Source organism: Ursus americanus, chromosome 24, assembly GCF_024610735.1.
Source record: "Ursus americanus isolate L20-20 chromosome 24, mUrsAme1.1.p, whole genome shotgun sequence".
NCBI lineage: Eukaryota > Metazoa > Chordata > Mammalia > Carnivora > Ursidae > Ursus > Ursus americanus.
The window spans coordinates 14070579-14090916 of NC_142150.1; the positions used below are offsets into that span (position 1 = coordinate 14070579).

Genomic DNA, 20338 nt, shown 5'->3' on the forward strand with positions numbered 1-20338 from the left:
AGTTCTCTCTCTTGGTCCTGCTGCATTCAGTGTCTTCATGAATTCCTCAAATGAATTGTCAAGAAAAAAATGTTTTTGACATTTATAAAGGTAGATAAAGCTTAAAGAGCTAATATTGAGTATTCAGGTATTGCTCAATCTTCACTGAATAAATGTGTAGTCAGTATTTATCGGGCATAGTTATCGAGTGCCTGTTACGTGCCGGACATTGTAGTGGCCTCAGTGGTAGTCTCACAGTGTAGCTGTGAACAAGCTGTGTTTCCTTGCCTTCTGTGGACTCACCATAGAGCAGCTATTCGAACAAGAATTAAATGATTGCAGGGAGAATTATTTAATTACGATGGAGTAACATTCCTATATGTGATAAGGTCATAAGCAGGGAAACCTCATTTAACTGAACTGCAATCGGAAAATAGGTCCTAAGTAGCTACAGATAATCTCCTTCCTTTGTAATGTCAAGAGCTGGCGAAATGGGCAGACTAGAGCACAGTGGAACTGAATGCAGGTCAAAGGTGATTCTGAATGGGATCCAAAGTCATCACCTTTATGAGAATGGAAGGGAGATGATGTGGTTTGGCAATATCCCACAAACCAGTTGTAGAAACCAGATCTTTAGTTCAGAGAAGAAAGGACTTCAAGGGGAAGTAATGGATGTGTGCAAATATTTGAAGAGCTGTCATATGGAAGGAAGACTGCGTTTAGTTTTCAGTTCTCTGAAGGGCAGAACAAGGATCAATGTTGGGAACCACAGGAAGGCAAATTTCTGCTCTACAAAAAGAAGGTCGTTAACAGCTGGCACTTGTGGAACAGGCTGCCCTGGGGGAGCCACCGACAGTTTTAAAGCGGGAATGACAATCTGAGCAGAGCTGATGAGTCCAGTGTTAGAGCAGAAGCGGTAGAAATTTCCATTGTTTGGAGGATCTGCACTCCATGTATTAAGGATCCTGCTGATTGTCAGAGCAGTTTTGTCTTTCTGTCCTGGGATCTGAGATTCCTGAATCTCTGACAGACGGTTTGTCCAGTTCTGGGATTAATCTGTTGGCTTAAATTACAATAATTTTCTAGACTAGAAGAAGTAGAAAAATCTTTTAACTTTAATGGAAATGGAGAAATCCATTTGTAAAACTTGGCACATGGAAAATCAACTCGGATTTATCTGAGGATTGAAATATTTCATTCTTTCATTCGGTCATTTGCTCGCTCTGCAAAATATGCAGAGTATGGTGTCCTGTGGTTTGGAAGATATAAAGATAAATTAGTTGCTGATCTTGACTGCAAGTAGTTTATAGTCTAACAGAATAGTGATGTAACTAAATAGCCGTAATCCAGAGAAGGAGACGTTTATTTTAATAAAGATGTTAAGACTAATTAGATCAGAGGCGCCTGGGTGGCTCAGTCAGTTAAGTGTCAGCTTGGGTCATGGTCCTGGAGTCTCAGGATCAAGCCCCAGCACAGGGCTCCCTGTTCAGTGGGGAGTCTGCTTCTCCTTCTGCCCCTCACTCTGCTCATGCTCTCTCTCTCTCTTTCAAATAAGTAAATAAAATCTTAATTAAAAAAAAATTTTAAAGACTAATTAGGTTATCTAGAGTTGAGCATTTTGCCAGTTTGAGAAAAGCATTTATCATTTACACTGTTTGCAATAATTACCATAAGTTAAATTGATATTCCTTTTAAAGATGTGCCAAAGTGTGAATATTAGATTGTATAGTAGTACACCTTATAAAAAAGAAGTTATCACAGATTTCCAAAAATGAATTGATCATGCTAATACAATTTTGCATTTCACCTAATGATTCAAGTCGAAACACTCAGGGATATGTTCACAAACGTTAGCCAGTGTGATCTGAGTAACATGCTAGCATGTGTGTATGCACATACTGAATACTTCTCTACTCATCTCACTTCCTTCTTATCACCTTTGTTCTTTTGTTCAAACCAAGAAATCCACACCTATTTTTGCCTTTCTCAAGTTCTTCATTATTTGCAACTTTACAAATTCTATATTATGGGTACAATTAGTTGTATAACTGTTTTAACACGTTTGCATTTAAAGATCACATTTAGACTTGTTCTTCCTCCCCCATAGAGTCTGAGATTAAATGTTATAACCCTACATCTTCCACTCTCCTTATGACTTTTCAAGATAGGGCCAGTGAAGTGGACACTTAATGTGTGGGGTTGATCCTGAAAATTAAAGGGGTATTAATTGGAAAAGTAATGACATAAAATCAGTCTTATGTCTGTTGATTTTAATGTGACCTCCAACAACAAATATATCCAGTTACATACTGATGATTCCTTGAATTAATCACATTATAATTTAAAATTTTTAAATATTTATAGAGAGATAAGCTATTGTGTCCCATAGGAATTGGAAAAATACAAATCTGGATTTGAATACCAGTTCAACTATTTATACGACCTCAAGCAATTTAATTAGGTTATCTGAGCCTATATTTTCAGCCACTTGTTAGATGAGGATATGAAACATTTTATAAGATCAGAAATATTGTACATAAATGGTTTAGCACCATGTCTGGCATATAAAAAGCCCCTTAACAAATGTAATCACTGTAATAATATTGACTAAATTGAAACAGAAAGTCAAATAAAAGATTTGTTTGATAATAACTCATCAAAATCATAAAAATGATACACGAATATTAATCTCTATGCATATACATTTTTAAGAAGTAATATACTTAATCTCTTACAACTGTAGTATAGTGAAGGAATATTGCTATTGATTTAATACTCTGATGGTTGTTTTAGGATTTTTAGTCTGTGAAGGTATATTTTAAGGATCACAGCTGGCCCTTGGTGTACTGCAGTCTACACAGTGCTTCCAATGGTCCCATGAATGTAAAGCAATGAGCAAGCCCTTGTGGAGGAAATGAGCAGGGATCTGTGATCCCTGACCTCAAGGGGCTGAATCCAATGGTAGAGATATAGCTTACTGACAAAAAATTATAATGTAAATAAAAACTGCCATTATTAGTTAAGCAGACTAGGTGATATTAAAATTCTAAAGAAAGAGATTTTACTTTTAGGGCAGAATAAAGAAAGTTTGTGTGACAGTACGGATATTTGTGGATGCATTATTGAGTATATTAAACTATAGGACTGTGACACAGAACCATATTCCGCTTAGTCCCCTTTACTTTTAATTAAATACCTGCTCCCATTTAATCTCTTATTAATCTTTAAAGCTATAAATGGAGTCAGAAAAATCTCCCATATATTTCTGGGAATGAATGTTCTAGACAATCACCAGGGATCCTTTCTAAAAGGATTCACAAGACACAGAATATTTTACATGTGTGTCTTACAATGGGAATGGCGAGAACGCTCTTACTTCATCCTACAATCCCATGGCAGCCATGAGGTATATTTATTCAGCAGTACTGAGCCCTGCCTTGGCACTAAGCTGCCATGCTGCTCATAAAAGCAGAAGGAGGAAATGAAGGGAGCTATGTCTGGCTTATTCACACACATTTTCATATTGTCATCCTGACATCTCTGAATGCCTTTCCCATAGGTACTTACGAAATTATTTTGTTTTCTTTTTTAACCATAGATAATCATTAGATTGTCTGTATGATGAATTTTTTAAATCCCTAAATAAGACTATTTGAAGGCAAATATGCCATGAAGTTTTGGGAAAACTATGTTCTGCATATGGCTTAAATACAGTTCCCTGTAATTGTCCAATTTTTCAAATTCAATATAATAACTTCCTCATGCTTGTAGAAAAATCTTATTTTATATATATATATTTTATATATTATATATATTATATTATATTTATATATATATTTATTTTTATATATATCTATATATATCTATTATCTATCTATCTATCTATCTATCTATCTATCTATCTATCTATATCTCTCATAAATTTCAGTCTGATTTAATATGTCAGAGAGCCGGTTTAAGTTTTATTTGAAATACATTTAATATGAAACAAACTCCTTACTTTAGGAGAAATGTTGTACTTAACTCCAAAGCACTAATGGCATAAACTGTATTTATGAACTGTTTTCATTGATTTAGTCTTTGAGTTTTGTTTTGTTTTGTTTTGTTTTCAAAAACAGAACAAAGGGATTGGATTGGTGGAGAGAATTTACACACAATGGATCCTGCCCAAGCCTATAAAAATATGCCACTGAGTTTATAGGCTTCTTGCATCTGTTGGCAGCCCCACAGTGACAGATTTAAGAAATTGAAAAGAGGTTAAATAAAGTACAGATGAGAATAACTAGAATAAAATTTGAACTAAATAAAGGCCTTGAGACTTCTCTTAGAAACAAAATGACAAAATTTAGCTACTGAAAACCATAGAATATTACAATTTTGGAATTGGACTTGTCCAGATTATGGAGTAATACAATGATTTGGGTCTTTTTTTTTTTTTTTTTAACATGCAGTATCTTCCTCAGAATTGTCTTTGGTCTGGCAAATTTATTTGTTTTGATTAGGAGAAAACTGCTTGCGATTTAGAGGAGTGACTATTCTTTTCTTTATCTACCCTAAAACCACATCTCCGTCTCCAGCACACAGGACTGGCTGTTGAAGAAGTGGCCATGGGTACCCAGGCAGAGCCAGACTGACCAAATGTTTTTTGGAGTAAATATGAGAGTATGTGTATGTCTGTTTAGGAGTGCATGTGAGAAACTTTAAGACCTGTATATCCTTAGGTCTACCTAGAATTTCTTTAGAAGCTCCTGAATATTCCTAGATCTGCCCTACCGCCATTGTACCAACTGGCATATGGAAAAAATGCCATATGGCAGACCTGATTAGGAATTTCAGAGGATGGTATTCCCTTTTGAATCAGAATCCCATCTAAACTTATTCATTTAAATAACAGCGTGTACTCAGAAAGCCTTGTCAAGCCTAGCAGAAGACGCTACGTTCAGTTTCAGTGCTGTAGCCTGACTGTGTTTGGAACCTACACTAATTCCAGTGCCATGTTTGCCCACTGCTGCCTCTGACTGCAAAGGGCTTGTGATCCAGTTAGTAAGTTAAAAAGAAAGAAAGTAACCTTCAGTGGAAATGGATTTCTCAATCAGAAACTGCGCCTGCAGTCTCTGCTAAGAGACACAAAACAGCCAGTGGGCTCCTGTCTTTCCAGTCTGACTTTGCATTTCTTTTCCATTGTTCTCAGTGCAAAAAGTAGCACTTCTTTATTCATCAGTCCGTCTTTCTTTTTTAAGGATTAGAAAATTCCGAATCATTTCTTTGTTCTTTTGTGTGTCACCATGGAAAAAAAACCTATCCAAGGACCAGTGATTTCTAGAAAAACCAGTGAAATAAATCCAGGCACTTGTCTTCTTTTCCTTTGTCTTTGAACTGGGCACTAAATCTCTGCACAATGTGAATGATTTTGAAAGCATTCTTCTCTATAATGTCAGTCTGTCAATTTAAATACGTTCTGTATTATGTAGTGACGAGATCAGAACATTTATATTCAGATAGCTTTTGAAAGAAAATTAGGAGGCAATGAAACTCCTTTGAAGTTTTTGACATTAGACTTTGACTGAAGTAGATGAATAATTCTTCTTCTTCTTCTTCTTCTTCTTCTTCTTCTTCTTCTTCTTCTTCTTCTTCTACCATTTGTTGTAATAATTAAAATGCTCAGCATTGATTTTCTATAGATTGGCAATGTTTTCCTATTAACATCCATTTTACATAACAAGTGGTGTTGCTCTAAATACTTTAATTATATTCTTGATATATATGGTAAAATCATCCAAACTCTTCTCCTTCTCTGCCCTAAATAAAATAACATTTATTAAAGTAGGTTTTTGTTGTCCCTTAGACTTTATTTGAATGTTGATATTTCTATTCAGTAGATATGTTCCAATAATGCTGTGTAACTAGATTAAAAAAAAAAAAAGGTGAACACAGTATTCCTGGGGATTTGTAAGGATTTCTTGTGTTAAGGCAGAGATTTAGCTGAAACCCAGGATCATTATATTTAAATCTTAAAATAGATTCAGGGATGACTGGGTGGCTCAATTGGTTAAGTGTCTGCCTTTGGCTCAGGTCATGATTCCAGGGTCCTGGGATCAAGCCCCGCATCGGGGAGCCTGCTTCTCCTTCTCCCTCTGCCTGCCGCTCCCCTGCTTGTACTCTCTGTCTCTCTGTCAAATATAAATAATGGCAGATCTAGTGGCCTCCTAGGTGTCTTTCTTCTTGGCCTATATCTAATTTGAAACTCAATGTTACATCCTTTCAACGCCTTCATAAACACAAGGAAATCTTGAAGGAAAATGAAAACATTCCTAAGGTGTAATCTCAACTGATTAAACCATCATCTGAAAGGTTAGCTGCGTAGGCCCTACCTATCCTGCTTTTGCTTCACTTTTACAAGTCCCAACACATGAAAGAGAGAGATAGATAAGACCAGGAGAGACTACATGGCTGTACAGTATAATCTTTTCTATCAGTGTACCCATTGGCTTTGCTCTCAACAACAAAAGTGTCCATTTCCTAGAACCCTACCCGGACTTCTTTACCATGGAAGTGGAGTATAGAAAGGGAGAGGCTTCGGGGCCCTGGAGCCCATCAATACTATTTCTTCTTGCACATATGAAAAGTATGGTGCTACAGTAAGAGGAACATAGCTTGGGGATCCCATGGACTTGAATTCAATTCATAGATTTGGCAGTTATGGAGCTCAATGTCTTTTTTTTAAAATGTCTTTAATTAATCTTAGTTGTCTCATCTTAAATATGTATAATTAAAGCTTTCTTTCAGGATTATTTGAGAATTAAATATAATAACTGTCACATAGGAATGCAAGGCTGGTTCAACACTCAAAAATCCATCAATATAATTTGCCAAACTGACAGATTTGACAAAAAAACTGCCTGGTATATCAACAGACACAGAAAAAAATAATTCAACATCTATGTTGTTAAAAACTTCAGCAACCTAGGAATAGAAAGAAACTTCCTCCATTTGATACAAGGCATTTATAAAACACTTACATCTAACATCTTATTCTACCTCTAAAATCAAGAATTAGACAAAATTGTCTACTTTCACCACTCCTACTCAATATTTGCGTTGGCAGTCCTAGAAAATAAAATGTGGTATTCAATTGGAAAATAAGAAATTAAACTACTCTTACTTGCAGACAACATGCTTGTCTATGTAGAAAATTCCAAGGAGTCTACAAAATTTTTCATGGAGCTAGTAAGCAAGTTTGCAAAAGTTCACAGAATACAATATCAATAAACAAAAATCAGTTGCATTTCTATACATTAGCACTGCAGAGTTGAAAACTGGAAAACTGAAATTTAAAAAAGGATGTTACCTTTTAAAAAAGTTCCAACAAAATGACATACTTAGCTACAAGTCTAATAAAATATGCAGGATTTGTATGGAGAAAACTATAAAATATGTTGAAATCAAAGAAAAAACCTCAAGAAATCATCATACCGGGTTCATGGACTGGAAAACTTGATGTAGTTAGGATGTTAATTCTCCCCAAAGTGATATAGAGATTTAATTCAATCTCAATTTTAATATCACAATTATAGATAAGCTAATTATCGATTAAAAATGAGCTGATTCTAAAGTGTGTAGAATAAGGTAAAATAACTCAAATAGCCAAAGCAATTAAAAAAAAGGAACAAGGTTGGAGGACTAGCACTGCCTGTTTTTAAGATACACTGTGAAGCTGGAATAGTCAAGACGACATGGTATAGGTGAAAGGATAGACACATAATCAAAAGAACAGAATATAAAACCCAGAAAGAGACCTAATAAGTATGGACACTTGATTTTTGATAAAGGTGCAAAGACAACTGAAGGGAGAATGGACAGTCTTTTAAGGAATAGTTGACTACTAGACAACCATATGCCAAAAATGATTGTTGTTTTATACCTCACACTGTATATAAAAAATTAATTTAAAATATATAATGGACCTACATGTCAAGTATAAAAGTATAAAAGCCTACAATAAAATGCTCATAACCTGAGTTTAGTCAATGATTTTTTTAGATATAGCACCAAAAACAGGATTCATAAAATTTTACTTCATTGCAAATAAAAACTTTGCAAATGACACTATTAAGGAAACAAAACAAAACAAAACAAAAAAATGAGCCACAGACTGAGATAAAATACTTACATATCACATATCAAGTGAAGGATTTATATCCAGAATATATACAAGACTCTCAAAACTTAATAATAAGACAGAAACAATGAAAAAAAATGGACAAAATATCTGAAGACTTCACCAAAAAATATATATGGATGGCAAAAAGCACAGGTAGGGATGCCCAATAACATTAGTCATTAGAGAAATGCAAACTAAAACCACAGTGAGTTGTCACTACAAACCTATTAGAATGTCTAATAACAACCAAAATCCTGTTGATAAATATACAGTGCTGAACAGGAACTCTCTCATACATTGTTGGTGGTACAGCCACTTTTGAAAAAATTTGACAGTTTATGTCACTATTAAATATACACTTATCATTTCACCCAGCAAGCATGCTTCTATGTGTTTTTGAGAACTCAAAACCTTTATGAATGTTTATAGCAGCATTATTCGTAATCACAAAACCTGAACACAACCCAAATGTCCTTCCTCGGATGAATAGATGATCAAATTGTAGGACATCCTCACAATGAAGTCACTACTTAGTATTTAAAGGAACGAATTTTTGACACTTATAAAAATGGATGATTCTCACATGCATTTTGCTAAGTGAAAGAACCTAATCTTAGAAGTTATATAGTGTATTGTTCTATTTATGTGGCTCTCTGGATATGGCAAAAAAAAAAAAAAAAGAGGTAAAAAGAACAGATCATTGATTGTAGGAAGTTGGGTAATGGAGAACACGGAGCACAAATAGGTGGGACTAGGGAATTGATTCAAGTATTGTAATTTTTCTGTATCCTGTCAATGAAATTGTTATAAGAATCCCTGTTTGTGTCAAAACTCAAAAAACTTAACACCAGAAATGTTGACTTTACCCATGGAAATTAAAAAAAAAAAAAAAAAGATAAATAAAAGGGAGAAAATAAGCACATGGGTTATCCCTGAAAATTCATATAATTTTTATAATGAAAATAAGAAGTGTTTGGAAAAAAGCAGCTTAGGTTTTATTGAACTCAAAACTCTGCAAAAATAGTAAAATCTTACCGGTGAGTAAAAACCATGATTTTTAAAATACGATTTTTAAAAATTGAAAGTCAAATGATATTAAATTAAAACTTAAATTCTAACTTTCTGTAGAATGAATATTCCTGAGAAGAGTAGGTTGTAAATAATTGGTGGTAAATTAATTATTAGCCAACATAATAACTAAACATAATTAATAGTAACAATAATATATACTGCCATTATTATTTATCCTTTATCTTTTTTTTTTTTTTAAGATTTTATTTATTTATTTAACAGAGATAGAGACAGCCAGCGAGAGAGGGAACACAAGCAGGGGGAGTGGGAGAGGAAGAAGCAGGCTCATAGCAGAGGAGCCTGATGTGGGGCTCGATCCCATAATGCCGGGATCACGCCCTGAGCCGAAGGCAGACACTTAACCGCTGTGCCACCCAGGAGCCCCTATCCTTTATCTTTTAAAATGGAGTTTTTAAAAATATACCAATACTAACTAACTGAATACTAAAACTAACATAATACTAATAGCTAAGATTTTCTCACCCTAAACTCATTGAAAAAATATCCAGAATCAACTATTTTTCTGTTTTCTTTTCTAGTATAAGCTACATTTTCCCATTCTTAAGCTTTTGAAATAAGCTTTCAATTATAAAATATCAAACTATGTTCAAAAGAAGATGTGGGAATTGCCAGCCTTTGGCACAGTATGGTGAAACCCATCAGTAAAAACTACAGCAGCAGGTTGCAAGCAGTGGGAAGTTCTGTGGTTACAAATGCTCATGCCAGGCTGAAAATATAGAGCAGGTTGTGCCCTGATGCCGTGCTGGTTAGACTAGTCATGCTTGTGTTTGGGTTTGGAGTCTACACATCATTTGCTTCTAGTTGAGTTACTGGTTTCACCAATCACAGTGTGTGGTTGGAACAAATGGGATCAGAATTTTCAAAATGCCATCATAGACCTGTGAGATGTAGTGGGAGTCTTCAGATCTTCCCCCACTTCAAGGACAGGGTATAATTCAGGTTTTCTTGCTGTGTCCATGCGCTTGCCTCAAAACCCAAATCCCATCTCTGAGTTCTTCATAGTGGAACAGCGGTATTGTTGTTGACAGTAGTGTAAACATTATACCTTTGCAGCTTGTCAGAAGTAATATAAAACTTCAAATTTTATACCCTAATCTAAACCCAAGATTTGTTTTCATTTGGAATTGCGTTCCATGAGGCAGGCAGGGAAGATCAGGAATTCCATTTTGCCCCTTTACACACCCCCAAAATGATGGGGTAAAGCTTGGCTGCAGATTTATCTGTACTTCTGCCTTTATTTTTCCCCCCGTACATTCTAAAGAAAGCCCTTTGCATCATAGCACATTTTGTAAATACCAGGAATCTCTATTACTCCCAGCTTCCATTGCTGCGAAAATCTGTTTGAGTGCTAAAACAGAAGCAAGGAGATGAATAGCCATTGAGGGGGAGGAGTGGGATTTGGAATATCTCCACTAATATATGCATCAATCTCATTTGTATTTCAAAAAGCATTATAGGTTATAAGTTGTTTGAGCTTTGAAGTTTCAGAACACTGGTTCCTGAAGAGTGAATGTGTCCCGATGTCCCCTTGACATTTTAATCTTTACCGGAGCAGGGAGTTTTATCTCTTTGTTCACTGCTGAATCCCATTGTCTAGAAAGAATATCTAGCATCTATGAGACTGAATACTTGTCACATGAAGATATTCATTGGTAAACTCATTAATTAATAGAGCCTTATTTCAGTCTTTCTTTTTGTAAATATCTATTTGCATATTACATATGCAGACACAGTGCCACATGCTGAATGTGTGTCTGTGAACAAGGCAGACATGGTCCTTGCCCTCATGGAACTCACCGTGCAGCTAGAGAGACTGTATGTTAACTAGTAACCTCATAAATACATAAATGCAAACATGAAATTCTATTAAAGCGAAGTATGTTTTGTTGTTGTTTTTCTTGTTTTAGAGAGAGAGAGAGCATGAGTGGGGTATAGTGCAGAGGTGGGGGAGAGAGAGAACTCCAAGCAGGCTCCATGCCCAGTGTGGGGCCCCACACAGGGTTTGATCTTATGATCCTTAGATCATGACCTGAGCCAAAATCAAGAGTTGGACACTCAACCATCTGAGCCACTCGGGCACCCCAAAATATATGTTCCTAAGAGGACATACAGCAAAGAAAATGTACCTGTTTGGGGTGGGCTGTGTGACTTGGAAATTAGACTCTAGACAAGAGTGCACACACATAAAGATAAAAATGAGGGCTCTCATTTCACCTTCAGGACTTTTGAAATGTATTTCACCAATTTATAAACTCCTTCATAACTCTGCGCTTTCCTTACAGTGTTCTGTCTTGCATTACACTTATTAGAGAGCTTTTCTTATTCACCTTTCTTATTAATATATTTTAATTGAATGAGATAAATTTTTTATTTTACTAATTACTCTTATTTAAAGACTGAGTGTGTATTACTTACTTTTGTCTCCTGCACAGAGTCTTGCCCATAGCAAGCCAGTCAAAAGTACAATAAAGTCAATAGTTACCTTTTCCATGATTACTTATAAACATCTTAGAATATTTATCATTTATGACCCCCCCCAAAAAAAACCCTTAAAATTGTATTCTCTGATAGTGAAAGTGCACATCTGTATGTGTGTAGTGGGTAATCTCCGTTCATCCCTCCAGATCTATCCTGCACCACTTTTCACCTTGTCCTGTTCCTCAGGAAGCAGGTATCTACGGACTACAACAACCAAGAGCTTGCACGACCTCTAGCTACTATTTAGATTTGACCAGTTGGGACGTATCAGCAGCAGATTAGAAACTGACAAAAGAGAGGCTGGGGGTATTTTATTTCCCTGGCTCGCTCCATGCCCTTCTGTGGGTTTACAGTGGCTACATTCTGCTAGGTCAGCATATAGGTTCTGTCAGATTCCCTCTCCTCCAGCTACAATTATCTCCAAGTTCTTCCGTCTGCTCCCTCTCCCTGCTCTGCAGGCCCACGGGGGATAAAGGTTTCCAGCCCTTGTTAGTTGGAAGGAGCTTCATCAATGTTTATTGGCTTCTCTTAGTTCTGCTCACCCCTTTGTAAAAAAAAAAAAAAAAGAATTATTAACCTTGCTTCAATTACTCGGAGTTAGCCATCCTTATCCTATGAGGACTCTGATCCAAGAGACATACTTTTCCTTGTTCAAAGTGATAGTAGAACTGAAAAATGAGTGAAGAACAAATTATGGTAAATAAAGAAGTTTCTGAGTAAACAAAGAATTTACGTGTTTTATTGCAAAGAGCAAAGGCCTTGAAGTCAAATGGACCTGGTTTCTTCCAGGCTGTAGCATTTCCTACATGTGGGACTAGAGACAAGTCACTGGAGTCCTTTGTATCTCAGGATTCCCACATGTAAAGTGGAGATGAAAAGTCATGACAGGACTGGGATGAGAATTAACTGATAACATATAGGATGCTCCTGGCCCTTTGTAGGCAATCAATCAATGGTGCTTTTATCAGTAGCAATAACATCCGCCAAAAAGGGCACACTCAAATCAGACATGTTCCTTTGAAGACAACAGAGCTACAGTGATTTTGATAAGGAAGAGAAGAAACTTCTGTGTGCGTTTATGCTTTTTCCCCCAATGCTTACAATTTAGATAAATATGCTTTGGTTATATCTACTCTTATAGGAAGGTGTGTTTGCATTTTATAAAATCAAGTGGTATCCTGAGACACTACCCATTCTCAGGCCATCGATTCTAAAATATTTCTGAGAAAGGTAAAAGTTTTACTAAACTACAGAATTCATCTTGAGATTATAACAAGAGTCAGACAACTACATTTTTTATGGACAAAACTTATGGACATAATGTAAAATCCATTAGGTCATAATATCATATTATTTTGCTACAAATCTTCCAAAAATTCTTCTAACAATTTGCTTGGTAGAATTTTCAGAGTTAGTTCTATAAAACAATTTTTTTTTTCACATGAGTCCTTAGGATGAGTTAGTTTTCTTGAAGAGAAATTTTACTGAAATAGTAGATCTTTTGAAACTCTGTGTTTTGCACTAAGAAAATCAACCATCTTGGGGCACCTTCGTGGCTCAGTCGGTTGAGCGTTTGCCTCGGGTTCGGCTCAGGTCGTGACCTCATGGGTCATGATATGGAGCATCACATTGGCCTCTGCGCTCAGAGGGGAGTCTGCTTGAAGATTCTCTTCCTCTGCTGCTCCCCCTCCTCCCCTTCTCTCGTTCTCTCGCTCTCTTTTCCTAAAATAAATAAATAAATCTTTAAAAAGAAAGAAAATCACCCATTTTTTTCTTTACTCTCCAGTTGCCTCTTTGAAGTTTCCTAAGGATCTGTTTTTCCAATTAAAATTCTGTATCAACTCAAAGTCCATTGAGTTTAAATGGTATCTGAATGTCCACTTTTCCTCCTTTGATGTCAGATGTCTTATGTGAATGCATTTCTAGAAGATATCTTATTTGCAATTCCACCTCGTGGACCTTTGTGTATTTACAAGTGAAATTGTCATTTCATTAGATCCCTTTAAATATGTCAGCATTTATGAAGTGCTCTTAGAACAATTGTAAGTAGCTAACTGTCTCTTGAGAAAAATCTGTTCCAGGTACAGGAAATGACACATTTTCTGCAGTTTATAGATTTACCCTTGAACTCGTGAGCTGCATATGCTTACCAAAATTGACATGTTACCGTGGTCTCTTTTCTAGTTATTAGCTTTAAAGGAGTAGTGATCAAGTATTATTCAAGGGTATCAGGTAAAGCCAACAAGGAAAGAAATGGAACTTTGGAACGTTGAAGAAATAAGTTCTGAATATACTCTGGGCGTAGCTGTTGTAAGTCATGCCATGCAAAGAACAGATGCTCTTAGTTATGCCAGGCAGAATGTGACGCCATTTAATGTGGAACTTGGAAAAGAAACTTCGTACTTTTTAGAACATTAGGACATCAGACTTTCTGCTTAGATTATATAGGTTTCTAGCAAAGATGATCTGTATAGTAGCTTTGGAAACAGTAGTTCAGGAAATGAGAGAGCACTGCTTTGAAGATGCATAGGAAGGAAAACGCAGAACTGTGCGAAGGATACTTGTTTCATCGTCACCATTTTTTACGCAATTTTCTGTAAGTGTTGCATTTAATGGATATTTTCAACAGTTATGTTTTGTATGGAGAGTTTTCTACCTTATGTGCATAATCCTTTGAATAAAATGTGTTGAACCCAAGAATTATAAATACAGAGAAGTAGGAGTAAGAATATGCCAAAAAGAATCCACTCATTACCTTCATAGACAAGACTTCACTAGCATTGCCACCTGGATTAGGAGTTTCTCCTGGGTGGTTTTATAATGTGCTGTGTATATTTCATATTGTTTTTTAGCATAAAATCTGTTTTTATGTATCTCCTTCTTCTGTGAGTGAGCACCATGTTATACTCAGCACTGAATCAAGGCCTAGCCCAGAGAAAGAACTCAAGAATTGTTTGAAATTATTACATAAATGATTAAAAAAAAACCTGATGAATAAAAATCAGTCTTAAAAATAAAAAAATTGATACCTATGTTGTATAACTCAGTTACACACATTGTTAATGCACAGCAGATTATATATTATTCATATCTATTCTTTTATAGATGAGCACGGGAAATACAGTTTGATAGGTAAGGCGGGTAGACATTTCCTGTTGATACGTACCAAGCAGCACATGTTCATTTTTCACCAAATTACATTCCAGTTTGTTAAGATTATGGATATAAAATTATAGGTTCTGGGGTTTGCTTTAGCTCTGTGGTTTCTACATTCAGAGCTCTCTGCTGAAAATGTGTGTGGTATTTATACCAAGTGAAACCATGGTAATGAACCACGTAGGACTGGGGCTCGCAGGGAGCCATCTTCTGAAAAGATCATGGGCTTTGGAATCCAGTAGCTATTACTTTAACGTTCAGTTCTGCCAGTTGATAGATTTATGACCTTGAGGAAGTAAATACCTTAACCTCTCCTAGTTTCATTTCCATGTAGGGTGGGCATTGTTTAAAAATATTTTATGAATTTTGGCAAACACAATTATTCAAGTAAAGAACATAAAACAGATTAATCTCTGAAAAATAAAGGGCAAATGAATGTATATATAAATAAAATAATGCCTCAAAGAACAGTAGCTAATTTTTATCCCCCACCTAGACTGCAACAATAGCTCCTTTATGCCTCTTTGTGGCACTAGGCCACAGATTTTTTTTTTCAGTTCTATAAATACATTGTAACCTTCCTACCTCATGACTTTCATGCACCTTATTATCTTTGCTTAAAAGCACTTCCCACAAACACACAGGCACACGCGTTACCATCAACACAAACGTAACATAAGCACCTTCCTGTATGTTAGGTGCTTCTTCATTTTCTTGGCCTAACATGTCACGTCTTCCAAGAAAATGCCCCTGATCACTTCTTAAGGGAAGTCTCCTTTATTATTCTCATTATAGAGCAGTACCTGTATTTTCATAGCATTGCAGACAATTTACATGTATATATTTATTTATTTTTGTTTGGTCAATGTCTGAGTCTCAACTAAAATAAAAGTCCTTTGAGGCCAGGAATTATTGTCTATCTCATCACCACTGTCTACCCTACTCACCACAGTCAGCAGAGTGCCTTCAGAGAGCAAAGGCCCAGTGACTATCTGTCGAATGACCTGGTGAATACCGGAATGAATCAAATGTCAGAAAACACTGACAGCATTGGTGAGCGTAATTAACCCCATATTGGTTTATGAAATCTCACCCCATATTGGTTTATGAAATAATATCTACCAATTCAATAGTCATCTTTCACCCAAAGAACAGTTGAAACTTTTACTCGTGTTTGAATATTGTAAGAAAGGGAAATGTAGTAGTTGCTCCTTTTTGAAGCTACATGCTTGTGTCAGTGGGTTAAGGTGAATAGTATTATTATAAAGCTCCTATCAAGGCCATTTATCTGGGGCCAAGAGCCTTTCTCTCTCAGTCAACATCTTTGTCATCAGCTATCACTGTCTTCTATCTATGCACCTTCCCTCTCCCCCACTCCACCCCCCAAATATTTATTCCTTTACTCAGATGTTCTGCTAGAGTGGCCGAGAAACAGAAAGCTAACCATTTAATATCCTACATTGCTGTTTCTTAAAAGAATGTATCAAATCACATTACAAAAGATTCATAGGCATAGACACTTACTAGGATAGATTTGCCCTGTTATTTCTTGGATGTAGTGTAGAAAACACTGGTTGGTCATTAAGCGGAATTGTCTGGTATTTTTGTAGGATTTCAATATGCTTTCTGTGGACCTTGGGGAATTCCTCTTCAAGAAAGTATGTTCTTTTCTTGTCATTAAAGATCCCAGAAAGCTAAGAGACGGGGTGTTACGCTTCCAGTCAATTCACAGTTCTTCCTTGCATACCTTTCTAGTTCATATTCTATTTGCACACTGAGACTTAATATGAAAATAAATACATGGTTGTATAAAACTAAAGGATAAAAGCCCCACTCCTAGGTTTATCTGAATTTCTTCTGTCCAGCCATGTCTTATTTCTGTAGAACCTCTCTCAAAAATTGCCTTGTTATTTCTGTTTCAGGATTCCCATTTGTCCCAATGGGCAGTACACGTTGGTACCTCTGCTGGTCCTTACTTAAATCCATTCATTTGAAGAGCTACTTAGAAATTTTGAGTTAATTTACAAACTGACTATAAAATAGAGTAGCTAAAAAATTACAGACCTGAGCAATTTGAGTGGAATTTAGTTGAATTTATTTATATTCTAAATATGATAATTACTGCAAATGTACCTTTTCTCTGTTTTTACCCCTTTCCCGCACCTTTTATGACTCAGATTCTACTCTGTCTCAAAATTGAAATTAAGATGAGCAACTGCAAAAGCTTCCTTAATTGAATGTTTTGTGTTCTAATGCATTTGCACTATCCCTTTCATTTTTCAATCACTCCCTTAGAAATTTACATTAAAACAGAGAATCAGCATGTGGGCAGGTGAATAGGGAGGCTGGTAGAAACAGATGTGCCTATAGCTATGTTCTTTCTGTGTTTTAGCCTCTATTGGTATAGACTTTGCTAAGTTCTTTACATTTCAATGTCTGTGAGTTTGGGGGTGAATAGATGGTGGTCAGGAGCTTTGAACTAATTTATAGATGCACCCTGATGTGGTGGTTTTAACTTGGAATAGAAACCCTTTTCTGCTTATTTATCTGTGTGACATAAGTGATATTACTTTTCCTCTCTAAGTCTCAGTTCCCCACAGCTAATAGAAATAACAATATCTGCTCTATAAGATTGTTGGGAAAATCAAATGTAGTATGTATGCGTTTAAGGGAGAATAGAGTACAAAGAAGGGTTCCATTTAGTAAACAGTAATTTGAATATTTATGTATTAGTTTCATTTATTTTGCTACTTGGAAAACCAAATGGTTAGATTTATCCAAAGATAATCCAAATGATTGTTCTCATAACTTCCTAAATAAAGTTAACCACTTGGTTTTTGTTTTGCTTTGTTTTTTGTTTGTTTGTTCACAGAAGCTTTTAAAAATGGTGAAAGGTCAACTGGAAGAGAAAGTGTTCATTCCTCAGGACTGTTTGACAAAATTCTCACTGTCCCTTACCAAAATATTAACAAAACTAACTCAATTAGTTCCAGTCCCTAGGTGGTGCTTTTCAAGAGTACTTTCCTGAAACAGCCATCACAAGAATTAATATTATTTATCAACTTTTGCTGATTATTTATTACTTCTAAAACTTACCATTTTGAATTTGCAGGTATGAATGTAAGCAAGAGTGAGATAACAAAGGAAACTTCTTTGAAACCATCCCGGAGGTCCCTGCCTTGCCTCGCCCAGAGCTATGCCTACTCAAAGAGCTTGAGCCAATCCACCTCACTCTTTCAGTCCACCGAGAGTGAGTCTCAGGCTCCCACTTCCGTAACCTTAATCTCCGCGGACAAAGCAGAGCCAGGTGAGCAGCTATTCCTGCCTTTTTTGTTCAATGTGAAAAGACTAAGTGTTTTCGAACCATTCCTTCCTTCCTTCGTCCATTTTACTAGAATTTACAGAGCTCCTTGGCAGGAAGGCTGGCATAAAAAGGAGAACAGTACACCAGTCAGACGGAAGGCCATTTGTTGGCCAGGTGTGTTTTCACTTCTTTCTGGCCTTGAAAGAAGCCAACCTTATGGGAACCTGGAGCTAGTATTTTCTGTTTGCAGAGCAGACAGACCAGCTACTTGAATTGCTGGCTCATTATCATTTCTGGTAAAAACCTATAACCAGTAACGGAGGAGACTACGTCAGCAATACTAAACTCAGTTTCTTAGAAAGAAAGACCAAAGACTTTAAGTAATGTTGACAGTAAAGCAGTGGAGATTTGACTGCACAAAGATGTGGCTGGACAAGTGTTAGCAATCACATGTTGGCACCGCAGCCTTAGACAACAAAAGGGCTGAAATACAGGGAAGTGCCAGCTGGATGCCACATTAATGACACTTTGTGGCTGCCTGGGCACCTTTCTACACACATCTGCCCATCTGAGACACCATTATGCTTTTAGACAATTCCTTTTCACAAATCCAGGAGTCAAAATACAACCTGGCCCCCTGTCTTGCAGTGGATGAGGTGTGTTTCCATTTTGCCATCCCTCTCTAAGTTGTTTTTTTGTCTTACGGGAATGTATTCCTTTATGACTCCTTGGACTTGTTTCTTCCTCTGGATAACTTGAAAATACCAAGATTTTCTTTTCAGTAATGCTGTGAAATCAATACCAATTATAAATAATAGCTTACATCCATGTCCAATAACAAAGGTGGCTAATTATTCAAGAGAATGAAGGTATTCTAGAGATGTATCTTGCCCTTATTGAAATTTTAAATAACTTATTTCAACTCATTAACTTAAAAAATTTCTTCATGTTTGGCCATCATTTGGCCATCAGTCATGATGGTCATTTTTCTAAATGATAATGTTTTTATTTCCAAAAACTATGAATGTCTTTTTTTTTCCCCCTAGTTAATGCTGAGGAGGATAAAAAAGACACTGTGCTCAAATGCTCTTTTGCTGACCTCAGTGACTTTTGCTTGGGTAAGTCAATTTCTAGTATTTCCTTATTCCTTTACCCCCTCTCCAAAGGTAAGTTGTCTTCTTCAAATGTAGAATATTATTTTTTAAGAAAAAAAAAGTTTGGTCTTTAATATTTGATGGGGGAATATTTGATGGGTGAGTATACTATTCTCTGGTTAAAAAAAGATGAAGGTATTTCATGTACAGTTTGAAATTCAAGTAATATAAGAAGATTTGTAATGAAAATCTCATAACCAAAAATGTTTAACACTTTCTGCTGTTAAGCTTTTGGAAATATCTTTCAATTCTCTATGGATAAGCACATTAATACTGCTGTTTTTAGATTTAGTAAATTTCAGCAGTATCTGTTGATCCCCTGTGGTGTTCGATGAAGATTTAGCTTATCTGCATAACCCTTCAATTTTTCATAGCTATATTGCCATTTAAATTTTTAAATCTCTCTGCTGATTAAAATTTGTAGCTCTAAATAGCATATTTACACCTTTATATCATGTTCTATCACATTTTAACAGTATCTCTTGACTCTCCACTTGGCAAATATAGTACTACTATGAAAATAATGCTTTTGGCAGTTACAGGATCACTTCCTCTTCTACAGTTCCAAGTTGTTATGACCTCTGTGCCACTCTTGAATAGTCCTAGAGTCAAGGTCAAATTGATTCCCCTTTCCAAACTTCCATCAATTACTCAAAATCATGCCACACTAAACTTACTTTCTTATTTGTACCACACACTTTTGTTAGTTTTATTTTCCTAGATTATCTGTATTTTTTTTTCCTTGGGAGAAGAAAATATTTCACCTTCTAAATAATCCCATATGTTCCAGATTCTAATTTTTATCCTTTATCTCATTCTTCTTCTTTAAGAAATTCTTGGTGTTCACTGACTTTTCATTAGATTACTGGATTAATTCCAGTTTCTACTGTCCCACATATTCCTCTTTCTTAGTTTTCAACCCCCCTTTTTTTTCAGAGTATATCCTTAAGCAACTACCTCATGGGAGATGCAAACTTTCTAAGTTATTGTATGTCTGAGATGACTTCGGTTCAC

General features: G+C 35.9%; 1 protein-coding gene across 2 annotated transcripts in view; it reads left to right on the forward strand.

Moving 5' to 3' along the window:
* The window catches only part of ANO3 (anoctamin 3), a 396077-nt gene that overhangs the window by 192501 nt on the left and 183238 nt on the right, over positions 1–20338 (forward strand). For both annotated transcript variants that reach the window (XM_045808600.2, XM_087855357.1), the window contains 2 exons: positions 17979–18173; positions 19217–19288. In XM_045808600.2, the coding sequence (XP_045664556.1) occupies positions 17979–18173; positions 19217–19288 (267 nt within the window). The remainder of the gene's footprint in view (positions 1–17978; positions 18174–19216; positions 19289–20338) is intronic.